Source organism: Mizuhopecten yessoensis, unplaced genomic scaffold (assembly GCF_002113885.1).
Source record: "Mizuhopecten yessoensis strain PY_sf001 unplaced genomic scaffold, ASM211388v2 scaffold10325, whole genome shotgun sequence".
Classification (NCBI taxonomy): domain Eukaryota; kingdom Metazoa; phylum Mollusca; class Bivalvia; order Pectinida; family Pectinidae; genus Mizuhopecten; species Mizuhopecten yessoensis.
In genome coordinates, this window is record NW_018408490.1 from 91,558 (window position 1) to 110,423 (window position 18,866).

Consider the following 18,866-nt stretch of genomic DNA (forward strand, 5'->3'; position numbering starts at 1 on the left):
TACATGTTAATAACTTGATTGGAATTATAACCTTGAATTGACAGTTTGATACTTTGAAAATTTTGAGCCAGCCCTACCCCCAAGGGCTGGAGGTGCTAGTTTCAAATCCTTTTTAGTCTGAAATCTGTATGCTAGATATTGAGTAAGGTGGTTTTATTGTTTTTTGTCACTTTGAATAATATTTCTGTTCATGTTAAAAACAAAATCAACTCTCTGTATAAATATATCAGGTGACCGTTAAGGCCCATGGGCCTCTTGTTTATGTTGAGGGATTATTTTCCTTTTGTAATAAACCCTTATTTATAATAAAGGACCAAAACATCTTTGTGTAAATCAAAAGATTTCCCATTATGGGGTCGAATGAAAATACACTATTATAAAGGGCTATGATTATAACCTTTGCAATTTTGGTTTCTCTAGGATTGCTGTGAAAACCCTTTTATACAAAATAAACAAAAATTATATTTAAGGGTTACATTTGAAATCCTTTGTGTTAACATTACTCGCACCCTTAATGTAGATTTAAAAGTTTGTTTACAGGGTAATATATCACAGCAATTCTACACATTAGTCAACAAGTTAAACTTCGGATGATTGAAATAATGAGAAACTAAAGCTAAACTAAAGGAAAGTCAAACGACATCCTGAACATTATTCTCATGTTTCATTGATTTTCTCCCCTTAAAAATAACATTTAAATACCAAAACTGAATGACGGTTGATGATTAACCCCAATCTGCTCTACTTTTCGAAACGTTGGATATATGACACTGTCATTTGTTTTTTAACCATTTAAGTAGTATTACTTACATTTTCGTATTTTAGTTGGAGACTGCTTGTCCTACCATTTAGAAAGTGTTTGATTGGCATTATAATTTGTTTGCTCACCTAGCCCAAAGGGACTGGTAGGTATTATAATATGAAAATGAAGGGGCAAGAACAAAAATAGAACTTTGAAATTGTTGAGATTCCTGTCCTATAATTAGGCTATAATGATGCAATTAATGGGCATAAGAATTAGACAGATACAGGTATTCTGCTAGGATTGGCCTTTTGGTCCAAGAGTTAAGAGTAATTAGGGGCAGATGGTATGAATAAAAGTGGTAAAATCAATGAATTATGGAATTTCAAATCAGCATTTTCAGAAGCTGTATGAAACAAATAAACATGTCATTATATGAATTGATGGTATCTAAAGCATGGAGATTATGGATGCGCCAGATTCTATAGTCCACATTCATTGCCCAATTGCTGCGTGAATTGCATTAATCATTATCATTAATCCTGCCCCCCCCNAAATGATGTGTGTGTATATTGGCCTGGGGTCTGCCCCACCCTACAGATTAAGTCCCTGGGTCCAAACATGTAAACAGTTGAAATGAGATCCTCGCCCTAAATTGCAGAGTATGAAGATATGTTTAGGAGAATTTAGTTGTTTGGTCATAACATGAGATCCCCAACACATACAACCAGTTCAATTTTATATACAATTATTGCTGGACATGAAGATTCACCACAATCATGCTATCAGATTAAATGCCCTGCCCATTAAATATTGGGACTTAAGTCTTTTGCGGTCACAAAGTTACATTGAAACAGTTGAGATTTTGCACCCTATAACCTTAGACACAATTGCTGAGCATGAAAGTGCTATACAGAGATTGGACTTTGGATTCTGCCCGTACCCTTAGGAACTCTCTAAGTTTCTTGAATTGGGATACTCAATCTAATATGCTGCCCAGCTTATTGGCCCTCAAGGCCTCCACTAGGAAATTCTTTAAAATCTGTGTCATATTTATTAACATTTATCTATAACCATTACTTTTAAACATGTAATTACAGGATGTTGGCCGGGAACATTTGGACCAACTTGTGAGAGTCCTTGCCCAGTTCATTGTGCAGGAGTAGAATGTGACTCAGTGACGGGACTATGTATTGCAGGGTGTGTTTCCGGTTACCTTGGGGACTCGTGCACTTTAGGTAGGATAACTGTCATCTGTGGCCAGAAAGTATTTGTATACAGATAGGATTATAAAAATGATGATAATTTTTTAATGACCACATTATATTGATGTAGTAGATGGTGTTAAATGATGGAGACTATGAATACAATTGTAATGATGATGAAGAGGAGGAGAATTGGATTTCAAGTTGCATTTATTAAACACAAAGTAGGCAGTTATTTCAGTATGTTTGTGATGATGATGATGTAATTGAAAAATAAATTGAATTAAAAAAGGTACGATAATTATCATCTGCGACTGGGGAGAGATTTATACAGATGAGGTCATTGTCATCTGTGACTACATTTGGTCCTGTCCTGTTTTTAGCTCACCTGCCCGAAGGGCAAGTGAGCTTATGTCATGGGGCGGCGTCCGTCGTCCGTCCTCATCCGTCAACATTTCCTTTAAACAACTTCTTCTGAAGAACGGACAGGCCTAGAGTCATGGTATTAGGCTGAAAGCTTTGTTGGTAGGAGCCCGACAAAGTTTGAGAACTAAAATGACCTTGACCTACTTTCAAGGGGTCAAATATGTCAAAAACTTCAAACGACTTATGAAGAATTAAAAGGTATAGAATCTTCATATTTGGCTGATGGCTTTCTGGGATGGAGCCCAACAAAGTTTGAGAATGAAAATGACCTTGACCTACTTTCAAGGTCACAGGAGGCAAATGTGTCAAACACTTCAAACGACTTCTTCTGAAGAACTGAAAGGTATAGAATCTTTATATTTGGCTGGTGGCTTCCTGGGATAGAGCCCAACAAAGTTTGAGAATGAAAATTAGTTTGACCTACTTTCAAGGTCACAGGTGTCAAATATGTCAATTGCTTCAAATGACTTCTTCAGAAGAACTGAAAGGTATAGAATCTTTATATTTGATTGATGGCTTCCTGGGATAGAGCCCGACAAAATTTGAGGATGAAAATGACCTCGACCTTCTTTTAAGGTCACAGGAGTCAAATGTGTCAAACACTTCAAACGACTTCTTCTGAAGAACTGGAAGGTATAGAATCTTTATATTTGGCTGGTGGTTTCCTGGGATAGAGCCCGACAAAGTTTGAAAATGACCTTGACCTACATTCAAGGTCACAGGAGTCAGATATGTCTTGTGCTTAAAACGACTTCTTCTGAAGAACTGAAAGTTACAGAACCTAAATATTTTGCTTGTAGCTTCCTGGGAAAGACCCCAACAAAGTTTGAGAATGAAAATGCCCTTGACCTACTTTTAAGGTCACATGAGGCAGATATGTGAAATACTTCAAACAACTTCTTCTGAAGAACTGGAGGGTATAGAACCTTAATATTTGGTTGGTTATATCCTGGGAAAGAGCCCAACAAGGTTTGTGAATGAAAATGACCTTGACCTACTTTCAAGGTCACAGGAGTCAAATATGTCTAATGCTTAGAACAACTTCTTCTGAAGAACTGAAAGGTATAGAACCTTAATATTTGGCTGGTTATTTCCTGGGAAAGAGCCAAAAAAAGTTTGCGAATGAAAATGACCTTGACTTATTTTCATGGTCACAGCGTTCAAATATGTCAAACGGTTCAAACTACTTCATCTGAAGAATTAAAAGGCATAAAATTATAATATTTGGCTGGTTATTTCCAAGGATAGAGCTCACCAAGGTTTGCGAATGAAAATGACCTCAACCTACTTTAGAGGTCACAGAGGTCAACAACATTTTAAAGGATTTGTTCTTAAGAACTAAAAGAAATGGATTCATAAGTTTGGCTGGTAGCTTTTTGGAATAGAGCTAACCAATTTGAGAAGGAAAATGACATTGACCTACTTACAAGGTCACAGGAAAAAATATGTCAAGCAACTTCTGAAGAAGAATCAAAAAGCATAGAATCTTATAATAATATTTTGCTGATAGTTTCAACAGATGGAGCCAACAAAGTTTGCGAGGGAAATATTTTTAGTGCAATATGATATTTAATGAGAATATTTTGCTATGACTGCTTAAATATTCAGGTGAGCGAATCAGGCCCTCTTGGGCCTCTTGTTTTAAAGCTCAGAGGACCAATTCCGATCACTTTCCGTCCAGCGTCCGTTGTGCGTAAACTTTTTACATTTTCCACTCCTTCTCAAGAACCAGAAAATGGATTTTTTTCAAACTTGGTGAGAATCATCCTTGGAAGATGAGGCTACAAAATTGTAAAATTGGGATTCCTACCCCAACCCTAGGGGCCAGGGCAGAGCCCCAAAGGGAAAATTTACCAATATTTCAATAATCTTCTTCTCCAGACTTAGAGATACTACAGTCATTTTTACTGCATGGATGGAAAGATCATCAGGGGCTTTACTTTAATTGTAAATTTCAGGACCCCAGAGCTATCCGTTCTCCCTTGGGGAGGGGGTAAAGTTTACATAAGTTTATATAGGGAAAGAACACTTTTGGGTATATTTGGCAAATTTCTGTAGGAAATTATTCTTACTTGGTCAGAATTATCCTTGGAGGAAGATGGTTTTAAAGTGTTAAATTGGGATTCCTACCCCAACCCTAGGGGCCAGGGCGGGGCCCCAAAGGGAACATTTACCAATATTTTAAAATTCCTATCCTTTGATGACATGACAAGTATTGTATTTCTTTTAGTTATAACATGCTGATTTCCACATCACATCTAAACAATAAAATAAAGCTACCAGTACCTGTGACATAACTCAGGTGACCGCTAAGGCCCTTGGGCCTCTTGTTTTAATGAAAACGTTTATTTACGAGAATAATTAAACAATTGGACTGCTTGACATATTTGTATATTTGAGTGTAAGTGAACATTTTTGTCACAAAAAAGAAAGTGGTCAGCAGAATATCTGAATACCTGTTCAGTTTGTTAATCATTTCTGTTCTTTTGGCCTGATATGAATGACATTCCAGTAGATAATGGCTAGAATCTTTCCTATGAAACCTTGTAACACTCACATGATGAAGATGGTATTAAATTAGTTCTGAAAGGTCATAATTTAAGGAGCTTGCATTATTTCATAGACGACAATGAATAATGTTAGCTTTCCTTGGTCCAAATTCAGCAAATATTTACTCACTAGGATTACATTTCTGTGTTCTAATGGATTTCTTAAAAAGTTTTAGGGAGTCAACATGCTTAACATCATAAGGTAGAAAATTCCATATATACTTGTAACTTTTGGTATAAATGATGACCTAGCTTGTAAGACAAAGCCTACTTGGTAGATATTGGTAATGGTCACAGTTTCTAAGATTATAATTTGATTGTTCAGATACGTATGGTGGCAATAAAGATCGAAGATATTGCGGGGTATTTCCTTTGGTGATATTATGAAGCATACTACATTCCTATTATATCTTCTGTCTTGAAGTGATTCCTAGTTAAGTTCTTTGTACAGCAGAGATTTGTTTGTATATTTTGGCAGACAAGTGATAATTTGGGCAGCTTTATATTGAAGATTTTCTATTCTAGGTATATTCGTAACGCTGCAGTTATTCCACACTTCACATGCATATTCAAATACTAGATAGAGTTTTTCAAGGAGTTTCCTACTGAGTGCATATTTGAGTTTTCGAAGAGTTGACAAGTATTTAGAAGCATTTTGAATGATATCTTCTATGTGACAGTTCAATTTGGCGTCATCACTGATATATTATTGACGAAGTGTTTGTGCTTGTGTACTAGTTGCTTGGAAGAGTTGTCAAATTCAAATATGGAAATAGATCTTAATTTCCTATTTGTTATACCATTGCCTCTGTTTTGTTTGGGTTTAATTTTATAGGTCATTTTTGCAGCCAAATAGAAAGTTAATGCTCTAAATCAAGATTAATTATCACCTGTTCCATTTCGTTTGGGTTGTTTGACGAGTACGCTCAAAGTGCAGTATCATCAGCAAAAAGTCTAGCAAAGGATTGTAGGGTTCCAGATATATATCGTTTATGTACTAAAAATAGCAGTGGCCCAATTAAGTACTGACCCTGGGGAACACCAGCTTTAATTGAATCAACTTCTGATGATACAATATTTTCAAGAACAACAGTCAGCTGTCTTCTGTTCAATAAATAATCACTTTAAAACCCATTCAAAAGCGAGCCTCTGCAGATACCATACTTTTCTGATTTTAATAATAATCCTCTATGCCAATACATGGTCAAACGCTTTCCATAAATCACAGAAAACAATTTAGAACCAGTCAAAGATCTGTAAATTGAATCAAACAGATCTTAAACGAACATTTCAGATATTTCAAGGGCTGTACCAATGGCGGTCACATGTACCATCTATTCTCAAGTGCAATAAAGTTGATCAATGTAAAATGTTTATATAATCTTAAATACCTTAACTTAGTAATAAAAGAGAATCCATCCTAAATGTGTTGAAAGCTGTGTATTATTAGTGTGACCAAAATTGTTCACACTGCAAAGGCATGCCCTTGGTTTTGCGAATCGCTATGAAGATTTTCGGGGTTTGTGCAAGTCTGGAAGTAGAAAGGAAAGGGAGTAAACTCGACTCTCATTTATTTTTTACCTTGATTTTTATTGTTACAAAATTAGTCAACAGTCAATAACTAATTTCGCGGTCCAGTGACTTTGACAGCATCTTCAACATTTTTGTCTTTTTTGCACTTAGCTGTCTGTTTCATGCTGTATCTCAAAATGTTAAAAATTAACCTGGACTGTAGTTGTTTCAGTAGTGCATCTATCCAGTGACTTTGACAGCATCTTCATCATGAAACTCAACATTGACATGACAATTCCGAGCTTTGGTCAAAGGGGGACAGACAAGACTTCTGATTAAGTGTAATTCTTGTTCTCAAACAGCAGTCAGATACACATTATTTCTCTTCTGATCAGGCAAACAATTGCCAGGAAACTACTACTTATAATGTCTCAACGGAAGATGATGTTGCAAAGCATTGTCAATTAACACCGTAATTAAAGATTTGAGCAATAAAAAAAACAATGAAATAACATCCAGGGTGTTACCCAGAATGTTAACCAACTCCTAGTGAGTCGGGAGAGGGGAGAAAAAGGAAGTACACTAAGAAAAGTTGTCATCTGCTAATGGGAAAGATGAAAGTACAGGTTGAATAATTGCTGCTGTGTCAAATAAATTCCTCTCAGACAGACTTTGAAAGCATCATTGCATCTTCCCTTCACTCTTCACTCTGTCTCTTGTCTTGCCATCTCTTTCATGTTGTCTGCATGCTTGTGTAAGAATTGCCACTCGCAAAGCTCTTTGAATAATTTACCTGAGCAAAAGCTGGTATAGATAGATAGATAGACTTAACTCTCCATGTTTCTCCCGTTCCTCTTTCTGTCATCAGTATTTGTCATCAACACCTGTTCTATGGCTAGATTGGATGAAATACCTGTCATTTCATGAGGTTTTGCAGTTACCAGACTGAAGGAAAGCATATACACTTTTAACATATCCAGTTCAGCTGGAAGTCAATGCAGGCAGACTTCAGGTGAAGTTACTTGTATGTTGATGAGGCCAAATATGGTAGCATTGCCCCCCTTTCCCCTTCCCCCTTCCCTTCTTCCTCCTTACCCCTCCTCACCTCCCTCATATTTGTAACCCTCCCTCCCTCCCTCCCCTTCTTCATGATCAGTGTCATTTATTTTCCTGAGACGTTGGGGCCTGTGAGGGCTGAACATTTGTAGTCTGTAACTATTTGAACTGTTTAAACTACTGTTCTTCTATCATTTGTAGCCTGCTCTCCTGGAACGTGGGGTCCTGCCTGTGAGAACAACTGTGGGGTCAAATGTCTAGAGGGTGTCTGTAACAATGTACATGGAACTTGTACTCAAGGCTGTATGACAGGCTACCAAGGCAGCAAGTGTGGCTCTAGTAAGTCTCCTCCATGCCCTGTACATACAATTTTTATATCAAAAAGAATTATTGATAGTTTATGCATATCTAGAATATTGGCCAAATCTTATTACTCGGGCCCTTTGATGCTTATGAAGAAGTCATTTAGTACTTTAACAGATATGACCCCTGTGACCTTGAAAAGTTTTTATATTTTTTTTATTTTCAAAAGATATTTTCAATACAGTGACAATAATAATGGATCAGTAATTCATTCAGATCATATAATTACCTATTTGTCACCAATCATCTTTCGTATCACCACTCATACCATACAAATTATGCAAAATGAAATTTGTATCACTAAAGACTGCTTATAGAGAGGTATTACTTCATTTAATATCACACTGTATTGCTATAAGGAAGAAGGAAGGACAAAAGGAAAGAAAAAGAAGCTGGTAAGAAAACAAAAAGAGAAAGAAGAAAAGAAAAGTTAAAGACAGATATCAGAACAAGCATTTCAGGAAAGGAAGTCAAAACAGAGCTAGATACTAATTAGGGCCCCGTATCGGTGATACGGGTGCCCTATAGTAATCACTCTGTCTGTCTGTCTGTCTGTCCGTCCACAAATTTTGTTCCTGGCTGATAACTTTGGTATTTATTGACCGATGTACATGAAACTTGGTCAAAGCGTTCAGTTCACAGAAATACACAAGATCAAAGGTCAAGGTCATTAGGCTCAAAGGTCAAGGTCAGATTTTACATCTTTTTACTGATGAACTTTTTGTTATGACATTATGAAGCAAAGTTGATCAGAATAAAGCAAGGAGTCAACTGACCAAAGGTCAAGGTCATTGGGTCAGTGGTCAAGGTCATATTTTGTAGCTTTTCACTGGTGAACATTTCGCTATGACATTATGAAGCAAAGTTGTTTGGAATTAAACAAAGAGAGACGCCGAGGTAAAAAGTCGAGGCCAAGGGTCAAGGTCATTATATTCAAAGGTCAAGGTCAAATTTTGCATCTTTTCACTGATGAACATTTTGTTATGACATGATGAAGCAAAGTTGATCAGAATTAAACAAGGAGTCAACTGACTGAAGGTCAAGGTCATTGGGTCAAAGGTCAAGGTTAAATTTTGTATCTTTTCACTGGTGAACATTTCGCTATGACACTTTGGAGCAATGTTGCTCAGAATTAAACAAGGAGTCAGTTGACCAAAGGTAAAGGTCACTTGGTCAAAGGTGAAGGTTAAATTTTGTACCTTTTCCCTGATGAACATTTTGTTATGACATTATGAGGCAATGTTGTTCAGAACTTAACACAGAGTCAACTGACATTAAGTCCAGGTTACGGGGTCCAAAGGGTCAAGGTCAAGGATTGTATTTTTCACTGATGAACATTTTGTTATGATATCAAGAAGCAAAGTTGGTCGGAATTAAAGAATAAGTCAACTGACCAAAGTTCAGGGTCACTGGGTTAATGGTCAAGGTCATTTGGGTCCAATGGTCAAAGACAAAGTGGATCTCTGACTTTGACCCTGGCTCTTGATGAAGGAGGTATATAAGGTGAAATAAAACAAATCAAAGCTAACAAATGAGTATTGCACCGGTATTTACATTTCTGTTAGCCCAGCAAATATGGAGGTGGAAGGAAACAAGACTCCATCATAGTACATGTAAAATGAACTTGCGATTCTTTTTGAAGTCCAAATGGCAAACGTCAAGCTCAGCTATATGGGCAGATTGCTTCTTGATGATTATGGGGGATATATTGCCACAAGACGGGGCCCTTACTGACCTGTCAGTGTTCTAGTTAAAGTTAAGTAACAGAATTGTTACTGAATAATTAAGATATCAGCCTAAATCATGTCAGGTTTTAGGCAAAATCTACTAATTTCATCCATTTCTTCCATTCATTTAGTTTTTTTTTTAGACAAGGATCACTTTTACCAGTGAATATTGGAGGAATCAATGTAAGCAGGTCAATGAGGTGTCAAACAGGCTTTCTTCACCCAGATTTTATTGTTCACTCAGACACACATACTTTCTGTGTGTAACAAGAGGTTACATATATTATGGAACTCAGTAGCAGCACTATAGATATACTTTCACATGAAGTATGTTAATCTAATTTATACAAAAATAGAACAAATGTCACTCTAAGTCACAATATTTCGGCCTCTGGCCTTCTTCAATGGCGAAATGTCAACGTGTGTTTCAAGTAACGTCCATCTTGCTTATTCCGAGGTACAGGAAATTATGTGAAAATGTATGACGTCACAATGACTCGTTGAATATATGACGTCATAATAGCACGCCGTCATAAACACAAAACGTCATGAAATGTTAAGAGCCATGTTTCTCCCATCAGAGTTCCTCTGGATATTACACCCATACAGAAATTTGGTGTTCCATATTTCCTCAATTAAGTGTCTATATGACTTGTGTCGAACGTCTCTCACATGTTCCTCAAACCATTCTTTCGATGAGCGTTACATATACAACCCTGTCACATTTCTTACATACTAAACCGTAGATGATATTCCTGTCAGTACACTTACCATTCGTTACTGGGCTGAAATTCTCAGTCTTAGTGTTACTGAACGGGACATGACTTATCTTTTTTCATACAGAGCAACAACAGTCACATCCTGCACCTTCATTGCCATGATTTTAGTTCTGCTCTCTGTTTGATGTATCTTCATCCTTCTCACAGACCGTAACCTCAGTCCAAGACCGAATGCAAGATGCTTTATGGTGAGACGGGGGAGAGGAGTCATTCCTGACCTAGAGCTCTTTGTCTGTAGCTTATAGAGATCTGTCTATATATGGCCATCCTCAACTTTCCTCAATGTATCCAAACACTCAAAACATTCTCTACTCCATCTGAGCTCTATCTTGATGTTGTCATGTATTCGACTAGCAAACTCTGTGAATTGATACAATCCTTGCAGTGACCCATATATGCCAAACCCATCCTCAATAATTCTTTGGTAATGGAATCTCTTTGAACCTAAGTAGATCTTCATCTCATTTACGCATATATAGCTACATGCAAAGTTTTTCATTTCAAATATTTTCGAGTTATTCTACTCACATGAGATAGAACACAGTTATATTACACAAAGAAATTAGAATTCTGCGTACTGATTCTGCTTACAAATAAAGGATACTCATTGCTAATACCTTGAGAACACAAAGGACAAATTCTATCCTGATGAGGTATCATCGTCCCATTTCTATGGTTAAATGCACCAGCTCGAGGGCTGTCTTTTGTAGATCGTGTCAAGACTTTAACAGGAGATATTTCTCCTGCCATCTCTGCTCTTATATATTTTATTGTAAATAATTACATAAAGATTGGGCACAAGTGACAACAACTTACTGTAGCCCTATCCTTGTTCTTCCAGCTTGGTATATCTCTACCAAAAATGAGACAATATGTTTTGTCTCTCCCTCAGTTTGTTGACATAGAGGCATTATGCAGCTATGTGTGAATGGTTGCTTCTCCAAAACATCTAAAGGCAGCCACTATACTGCATTTTTTATTTCCAAAAAATATAAAACTGTACTAAAATTGGTATAAGCATGATGAAGTGGGCTATTTGAGCTTCACATTTGTAAAAAAAAAGAAGATTTTTTTGGTTGGAGAATAAAATTTTGGCCATAATCCGAAAGGGTGCGTACACATGAAAAGCTAGCTTTACAGGCGGTAAAATTTTGACAACAACACACGATGCAAAATTGCAAAAAATCAAATTTTATAACTTTACTGGGACCCAGATTATTCTGCAACCAGGTAGGTAATCTTTAATTTCAGACAGAACTTAGGTAAAAAATTACTAGTTGCAGGGGTCAAATTTTGGGTCATAAATAGCATTTTTTGGCATTTTTTGATGTGGTAACCATGGTTTACACATAAGTGACATACATAGAAAAAGAGGTTTATACACTTCTCAGTACTTTATATGTATTGTAAATGTAATGCAGTTTTCAAATATATATACATGTATACATGTGGTGTGTAGGGTAAATCCGCTGTGTTTACATTTCCTCGACATGTGCCTTGTTTATCAGAGTCGGGCCATTTCTGCTGTATACTGCTACCTTACATGGTTTTACCACCAGTCGCGCATAGACCCACCAACAGTTGCGCATAGACCCACCACCAGTCGCGCATAGACCCACCACCAGTCGCGCTTAGACCCACCACCAGTCGCGCATAGACCCACCACCAGCCGCGCATAGACCCACCACCAGTCGCGCATAGAACCACCACCAGTCGCACATAGACCCACCAACAGTCGGGCATAGACCCACCACCAGTCGCGCATAGACCCACCACCAGTCGCGCATAGACCCACCACCAGTCGTGCATTATCACGGTTCAAGTAGTTGCACGATTGGTCGTAACTACATGTACTGGTCCTGCCACCTGTCTTACGATACAACAATCGAAAGAACGACCAGTTCCGACAGGTCGCACTACCTAACGATTGGTGGTACCACCAGTCTTTAGCTCAGGGACGAGTATATTTGGAATGACTTCTGGGGTTCAAGTCACGCAACACTATGACACCCAAAGAAAGCTATGGCGAGTATACAATTTGTGCCGGTCAAAGGTCAAAGGTCAAATATGTGCAGATTTTTCAGGAACATCTTGTCTGGGCTGTAACTTTTACTTAGTAAACCATTAAAGACATCTTGATGAAACTTGCAGTATACCTGCATCACCTACAGATGATATACAATGCTGTGTCATGTGGTCACTGTAGCCTTTACACCTCAAGGTCAAAGGTAAAAAAAAGTCTGATTGTTTCAAACATAGAATTAAGTATACAAAGGTGATGCCAATGGTCCCTAACTGTGTCTAATTTTGCTTAAACTTAGTATGTGAGTATATGATGGCATTTAAACTCCAATCAAGTATCATTTGCGACTATTGGGTCAGTTTTGAGGACTTTTGAATTACAATTAGAACATGTTCATGCATATAATATGCGTTTTATAATTAAGCAGGAGGCATTTCCTCTAATAATGTCAAATAAGTGCTAAGTTAAAGATATACTGATAAAACTTGACTTCAAGGTCAATGTTCAAATAATAATATGCAAAGTGTCCAGGAATATCTTGTCCGGGCCGTAACTTTTAAACTGTCAAGGGGGAGACATTCTTTTTTGTTCACAAAAACAAATCTAGACAACGAATGTTTAAATTTTTTCATTTTTGATATCCCCATTGGGTACCCTTAAATATAATTATCCCCTGTATGGGGCCCTTCAATGCTAGAAGCAATTAGGGGGATTTTCATTGGTCAAGAGGTCAGTCCCCCCTGCAGCATCTGACGTGCACCCCATTTGACACGTTTTGCTGAGGAAAAAATTGACGCCAATTTTTGAACAAGCTACTACCACAAATAAAAAATAACTATCCTTTGGATCTACTAGGGAAAACTTTAGTAACCCTGTGCAACAAAGCATCAGTGATGCCTCTGCCACCATGTGGCAGTATTATTTGCCACACCATCACAAAACATATTTGATTTCAAATCTTCTGTTAAGATATTGAAGGAAAGAAATGATTTCAAGAGAACAAGCTATACAGAATAATTTAATAAATCTGGCAACCCTTCAATTTTTGATCTGGTGAGCCATTGACGCCAAAACTCTTGTCTTTATTGTATGTTTAGTAAACAGAGCTTCGCTGCATGTTCCAATATCCGTGATATACATATGATTTATTTATATGTTGTAATTGTGACATCTCGTGAGCCGCGGGGTGGACACTAGAAAACAGGGAAGGACAAAAAATGGGATTTAGCAGCTTAATTTGACAAAAGGATATTTTGATCTAAATAAGCAGAGTGACACTGTCACATAAATTAGTTTCTCCATAATTGTTTAACATAAATGTCAATGATGTATCAGGCTAATATTACTATGGGATGTCAGTTAGATGATATGAAAATTAAGAGTTGAATTAGATTGAACAAAAATAACAACTTTTAAGGATCATCAGCATAGGGAGATATACTTAGTATTATGTTATTCCATTGGTTTCCTGACTAACTACATTATATATCATTCCCCAACATCACTTTGGGTTTCAGTAAACCATGGCCACATTTTGGATTTGCATTACCTATATACTAACTTGCTTTAACATGCATGCTTGATCATTTCCACTTCAAGTGGCAGAACAGCAAAACACATTAACACAACCATATTAATTACAACACAAATGACAATGGAGACCCATAGGGCTTTTGTAATGCATGTGCAATTTCATTTCAGTAATAATAACCATAACTTTAGTATGCATAAACAATACCTACACCCATCATTGTAGCCCAAAAACAAAAGATTCAAATATCCCGACCTCCCCATTACCGTGACGTAACCCATATCTTGACGACAGAGCCACTGAGTGATCTCCCTTCCTCCTCCTTTTATGGCGCTTGCTGCCTGCTGACGGCCCGGAGCTAGCTCCATATCAGAACTCTGTTTTGTCGGTTTTGTTTGAGTGTCAAGTCAATTTATTGCGCAGTTTGTGTGCTTTAAGTTTATTGCCGCTAGTACTTTTCTAAATATTTCTGGAAATGTCTGAAATATTACCGATAAATGGTCGCAATACAGGACTGGTAACCAGTCTAAAAGAGCAGTAACTGTCCGTTTTTTAGCTCACCTGGCCCAAAGGGCCAAGTGAGCTTATCCCATGGTGCAGCGTCCGGCGTCCGGCGTCCGGCAACTTTTTCCTTTAAAATGCTACTTGTCCTGAATGGCTCAGAGGATTTTGACCAAATTTGGTCAGGAGCATCATTGGCCAAAGGGTTCTCAGTTTTGTATAAACGGAGGGTATAACCCCCCTTGGGGCTGAGGGGCGGGGCCAAAAGGGGGAAAATAGGTAAATCTTTAAAAATCTTCTTCTTCTCAACCAATAGAAGGATTTTGACCAAATTTGTCCTAGAGCATCTTTGGACAAAGGAGACTCAAGTTTGTATAAACGGAGGGTGTGGGCCTTCTGGCGGCATAGGAGCGGGGCCCAATAGGGGAAATAGAGGATTTTTTTTCTCCTACTATACAAGTGAAGGGATTTAAACCAAATGCAGTCTGAAGCATGCTTAGGGAGAAAAGAATCAATTTTGTTTAAACTGAGGTGTGTGGATTCCCCTTCTTTGGGGCAGATTAGTGGGGCCCATTAGGGGAAATAGAGGAAAACATTAAAGTCTAACCAACTTCTGTACCGATGAAGGGATTTTAACCTAACCAAACTTGTTTTAGAGAATCTTTGGGCAAAGGGAATTGAATATTTATAAAAGGAAGATGCAACTTTGTTACTTGTACTCCTTTGATAAACCTGAATGGTACTCAGCAGGTTTTAAATTGAAAAATAAAATACCAGGTGAGCTATTAAGGCCCCTGGGCCTCTTGTTTTATTATTGTATCGCGATATTATCGGTGAATGCCACGATGCATCGGCAATCAAGAAATGATACGATTCATCGATGCATCGGTGAATCGTTACACCTCTATTTAACCCCAGAGCTTTTCTGTCATGGAATCCTTGGGGTTTGGTGTCTCCCTCGCGGAGATGTGTTAGCAGTTCTGTTGAACACACACACACACAAACGGTCTGCTTCTTCGGGGGGCCTTATTGGCCGGTCCTAAGAAGGTGTGTTGGACCCAACACTCTCCTCCATATCTCAATATTAACCCAACACTCTCCTCCATATCTCAATATTAACCCAACACATTCCTCCATATCTCAATATTAACCCACCACACTCGCCATATCTCAATATTAACTCAACACACTCCTCCATATCTCAATATTAACCCATCACACTCCTCCATATCTCAATATAAACCCAACACTCTCCTCTATATCTCAATATTAACCCAACACTCCTCCATATCTCAATATTGACTCAACACTCTCCTCTATATATCAATATTAACCCACCACACTCCTCCATATCTCAATATTAACCCAACAACCTCTTACATATCTGAATATTAACCCAACACACTCCTCCATAACTCAATATTAACTCAACACTCTCCTCTATATCTAAATATTAACCCAACACACTCCTCCATATTTCAATATTAACTTAACACTCTGCTCTATATCTCAATATTAACTCAACACCCTCCTCCATATCTCAATATTAACCCATCACACTCCGCCATAGCTCAATATAAACCCAACACTCTCCTCTATATCTCAATATTAACCCAACCCTCCTCCATATCTCAATATTGACTCCACACTCTCCTCTATATCTCAATATTAACCCAACACACCCCTCCATATCTCAATATTAACCCATCACACTACTCCATATCTCAATATAAACCCAACACTCTCCTCTATATGTCAATATTAACCCAACACTCCTCCATATCTCAATATTGACTGAACACTCTCCTCTATATCTCAATATTAACTCAACACTCTCCTTAATATCTCAATATTAACTCAACACCCTCCTCCATATCTCAATATTGACTCAACCCACTCCTCTATATCTCAATATTAACCCAACCCTCCTCCAAATCTCAATATTGACTCAACACTCTCCTCTATATCTCAATATTAACTCAACACACTCCTCCATATCTCAATATTAACTCAACACTCTCCTTAATATCTCAATATTAACTCAACACCCTGCTCCATATCTCAATATTAACCCAACAACCTCTTCCATATCTGAATATTAACCCAACACACTCCTCCATATCTCAATATTAACCCAACACTCCTCCATATCTCAATATTAACCCAACACACTCCTTAATATCTCAATATTAACTCAACACCCTGCTCCATATCTCAATATTAACCCAACAACCTCTTCCATATCTCAATATTAACCTAACAACCTCTTCCGTATCTCAATATTAAACACTGACCTCCCGATACAGTTTTAATGGTGATATATATTTAATAAACGTTCCTAGGTACATTTTTGATGTCTGTCATATCCCTCATATACAAAAGATAAAATCATAATATATACCTGGTATATTGATTTACAATATTGAAAAAAGGTGGCAAGATGCACCAACTTTTGGAAAGTCTACTCATATTGGATATATTTATGGTCAAATGCAATATTTATGGTAGAAAAAGGTCATACCATCAGGAAGTAAAAGGTCATATACCATCGGGAAGTAAAAGATCATATCATCAGGAAGTAAAAGGTAATACCATCAGGAAGAAAAAGGTCATACCATCAGGAAGTAAAAGGTCATACCATCAGGAGGTAAAAGGTCATTCCATCAGGAAGTAACAAATCATACCATCAGGAAGTAACAGATCATACCATCAAGAAGTAACCGATCATACCATCAGGAAGTAACAGATCATACCATCAGGAAGTAACCGATCATACCATCAGGAAGTAACAGATCATACCATCGGAAAGTAACAGATCATACCATCAAGAAGTAAAAGGTAATACCATCAGGAAGTAACAGATCATACTATGGGAAAGTAACAGATCATACCATCAGGAAGTAAAAGGTAATACCATCAGGAGGTAAAAGGTCATACCATCAGGAAGTAAAAGGTAATACCATCAGGAAGTAAAAGGTCATACCATCAGGAAGTAAAAGGTCATACCATCAGGAAGTAAAAGGTAATACCATCAAGAGGTAAAAGGTCATACCATCAGGAAGTAAAAGGTCATACCATCAGGAAGTAAAGGTCATACCATCAAGAAGTAAAAGGTAATACCATCAGGAAGTAAAAGGTCATACCATCAGGAGGTAAAAGGTCAACCATCAGGAAGTAAAAGGTCATACCATCAGGAAGTAAAAGGTCATACCATCAGGAGGTAAAAGGTAATACCATCAGGAGGTAAAAGGTAATACCATCAGGAATTAAAAGGTGTTGTCATTACTAGCTATACCGACAGTATGTGATGGACACAGTACATCAGACTTTAGGCAAGCAAAGCAAATTTTCAAAAACATAATGGATTAGGTGTTTTATATTAACAAACAATCACATAGAATCTGTTAATGCATTTTTGTGTTTTTGTGAATTATTTCATTTTTTTTACAGATTTGATTGACGTTACAAACGACCTTAGATTGTTTGGATCTGCCTCACTCTTAAACACTGTCACCAATGATATGCCAGTAGTTGGTTCATGTGACTGTAGTCCAACCCGTGGGTTCTCCAGTCTGACCAAGTTTTCCATTAGCTGTACTGGTTTTCACAACAATGTTTTACCTTTGAATTTTAGGATAATCATAAACGATACAGGTAAGTTGATAACTGAATTCTCAAAAGACCAAGGTGAGCTTGCAATGGCATCTTTCTGTCAATAGATTCTTCAAACCACTTCACCCTCTGAACCATTCAATAGTTGTTTCACCAAATTTGACTGGGATAGCTTCTAAGTAGAGATTCAAGTGTACAAATGGTTGACAACCTTGGAGGCTGAGGGGTCAAAAGGGGGTAATTTGGCCATTATTTGCTTTTCAACTTTTCCCCGGCAACAATGGGACATGGCTATTAATCATGTTGACTGGAAAGAATCCTAGGTTGTGGGAATCCCAAATTGGATTTTGTCCCTTCCATCATAAGTTTGAAATGGTTATTTAGATCAGCATCCCCGACCCATAATCATATAATAAATATAATTTCTTGGGCATAAATTGGCCCCAGAGTATGGCCTTCCTCTAGAGACTTAAGTCTTTGGCTTATGTTTTTGGAACTCTTGAGATCCCCACCACATAACTATACAATTGCATGAAAAGATGAAAAGGTATGCTACAAGAATTAGCCTTGTTTTCTGCCCTTAACCTTATGGGAAATGGATTCACCGAGGTAATCCTGATGCACAGTATTATATTTCTATCAGTATGATGCATGTATTAAATTCTGTCAGAGGTATACACCATATTTTAATTGTCAGAGGTATACACCATATTTTATTTCTGTCAGTCATACACCATATTTTATTTCTGTCAGAGTGTTGCACCATATTTCATTTCTGTCAGAGTGTTGCACCATATTTCATTTCTGTCAGAGTGTTGCACCATATTTCATTTCTGTCAG

General features: G+C 37.5%; 1 protein-coding gene across 1 annotated transcript in view; it reads left to right on the plus strand.

Moving 5' to 3' along the window:
- Positions 1 to 18,866, plus strand: part of LOC110460128 (polycystic kidney disease protein 1-like 2) — a gene marked incomplete at its 3' end in the record, with an annotated part of 70,940 nt that overhangs the window by 3,636 nt on the left and 48,438 nt on the right. The window contains exons 3-6 of the mRNA XM_021512863.1: positions 1,843 to 1,980; positions 7,692 to 7,829; positions 8,213 to 8,248; positions 17,865 to 18,068. Coding sequence (XP_021368538.1) covers positions 1,843 to 1,980; positions 7,692 to 7,829; positions 8,213 to 8,248; positions 17,865 to 18,068 — 516 coding nt within the window. The remainder of the gene's footprint in view (positions 1 to 1,842; positions 1,981 to 7,691; positions 7,830 to 8,212; positions 8,249 to 17,864; positions 18,069 to 18,866) is intronic.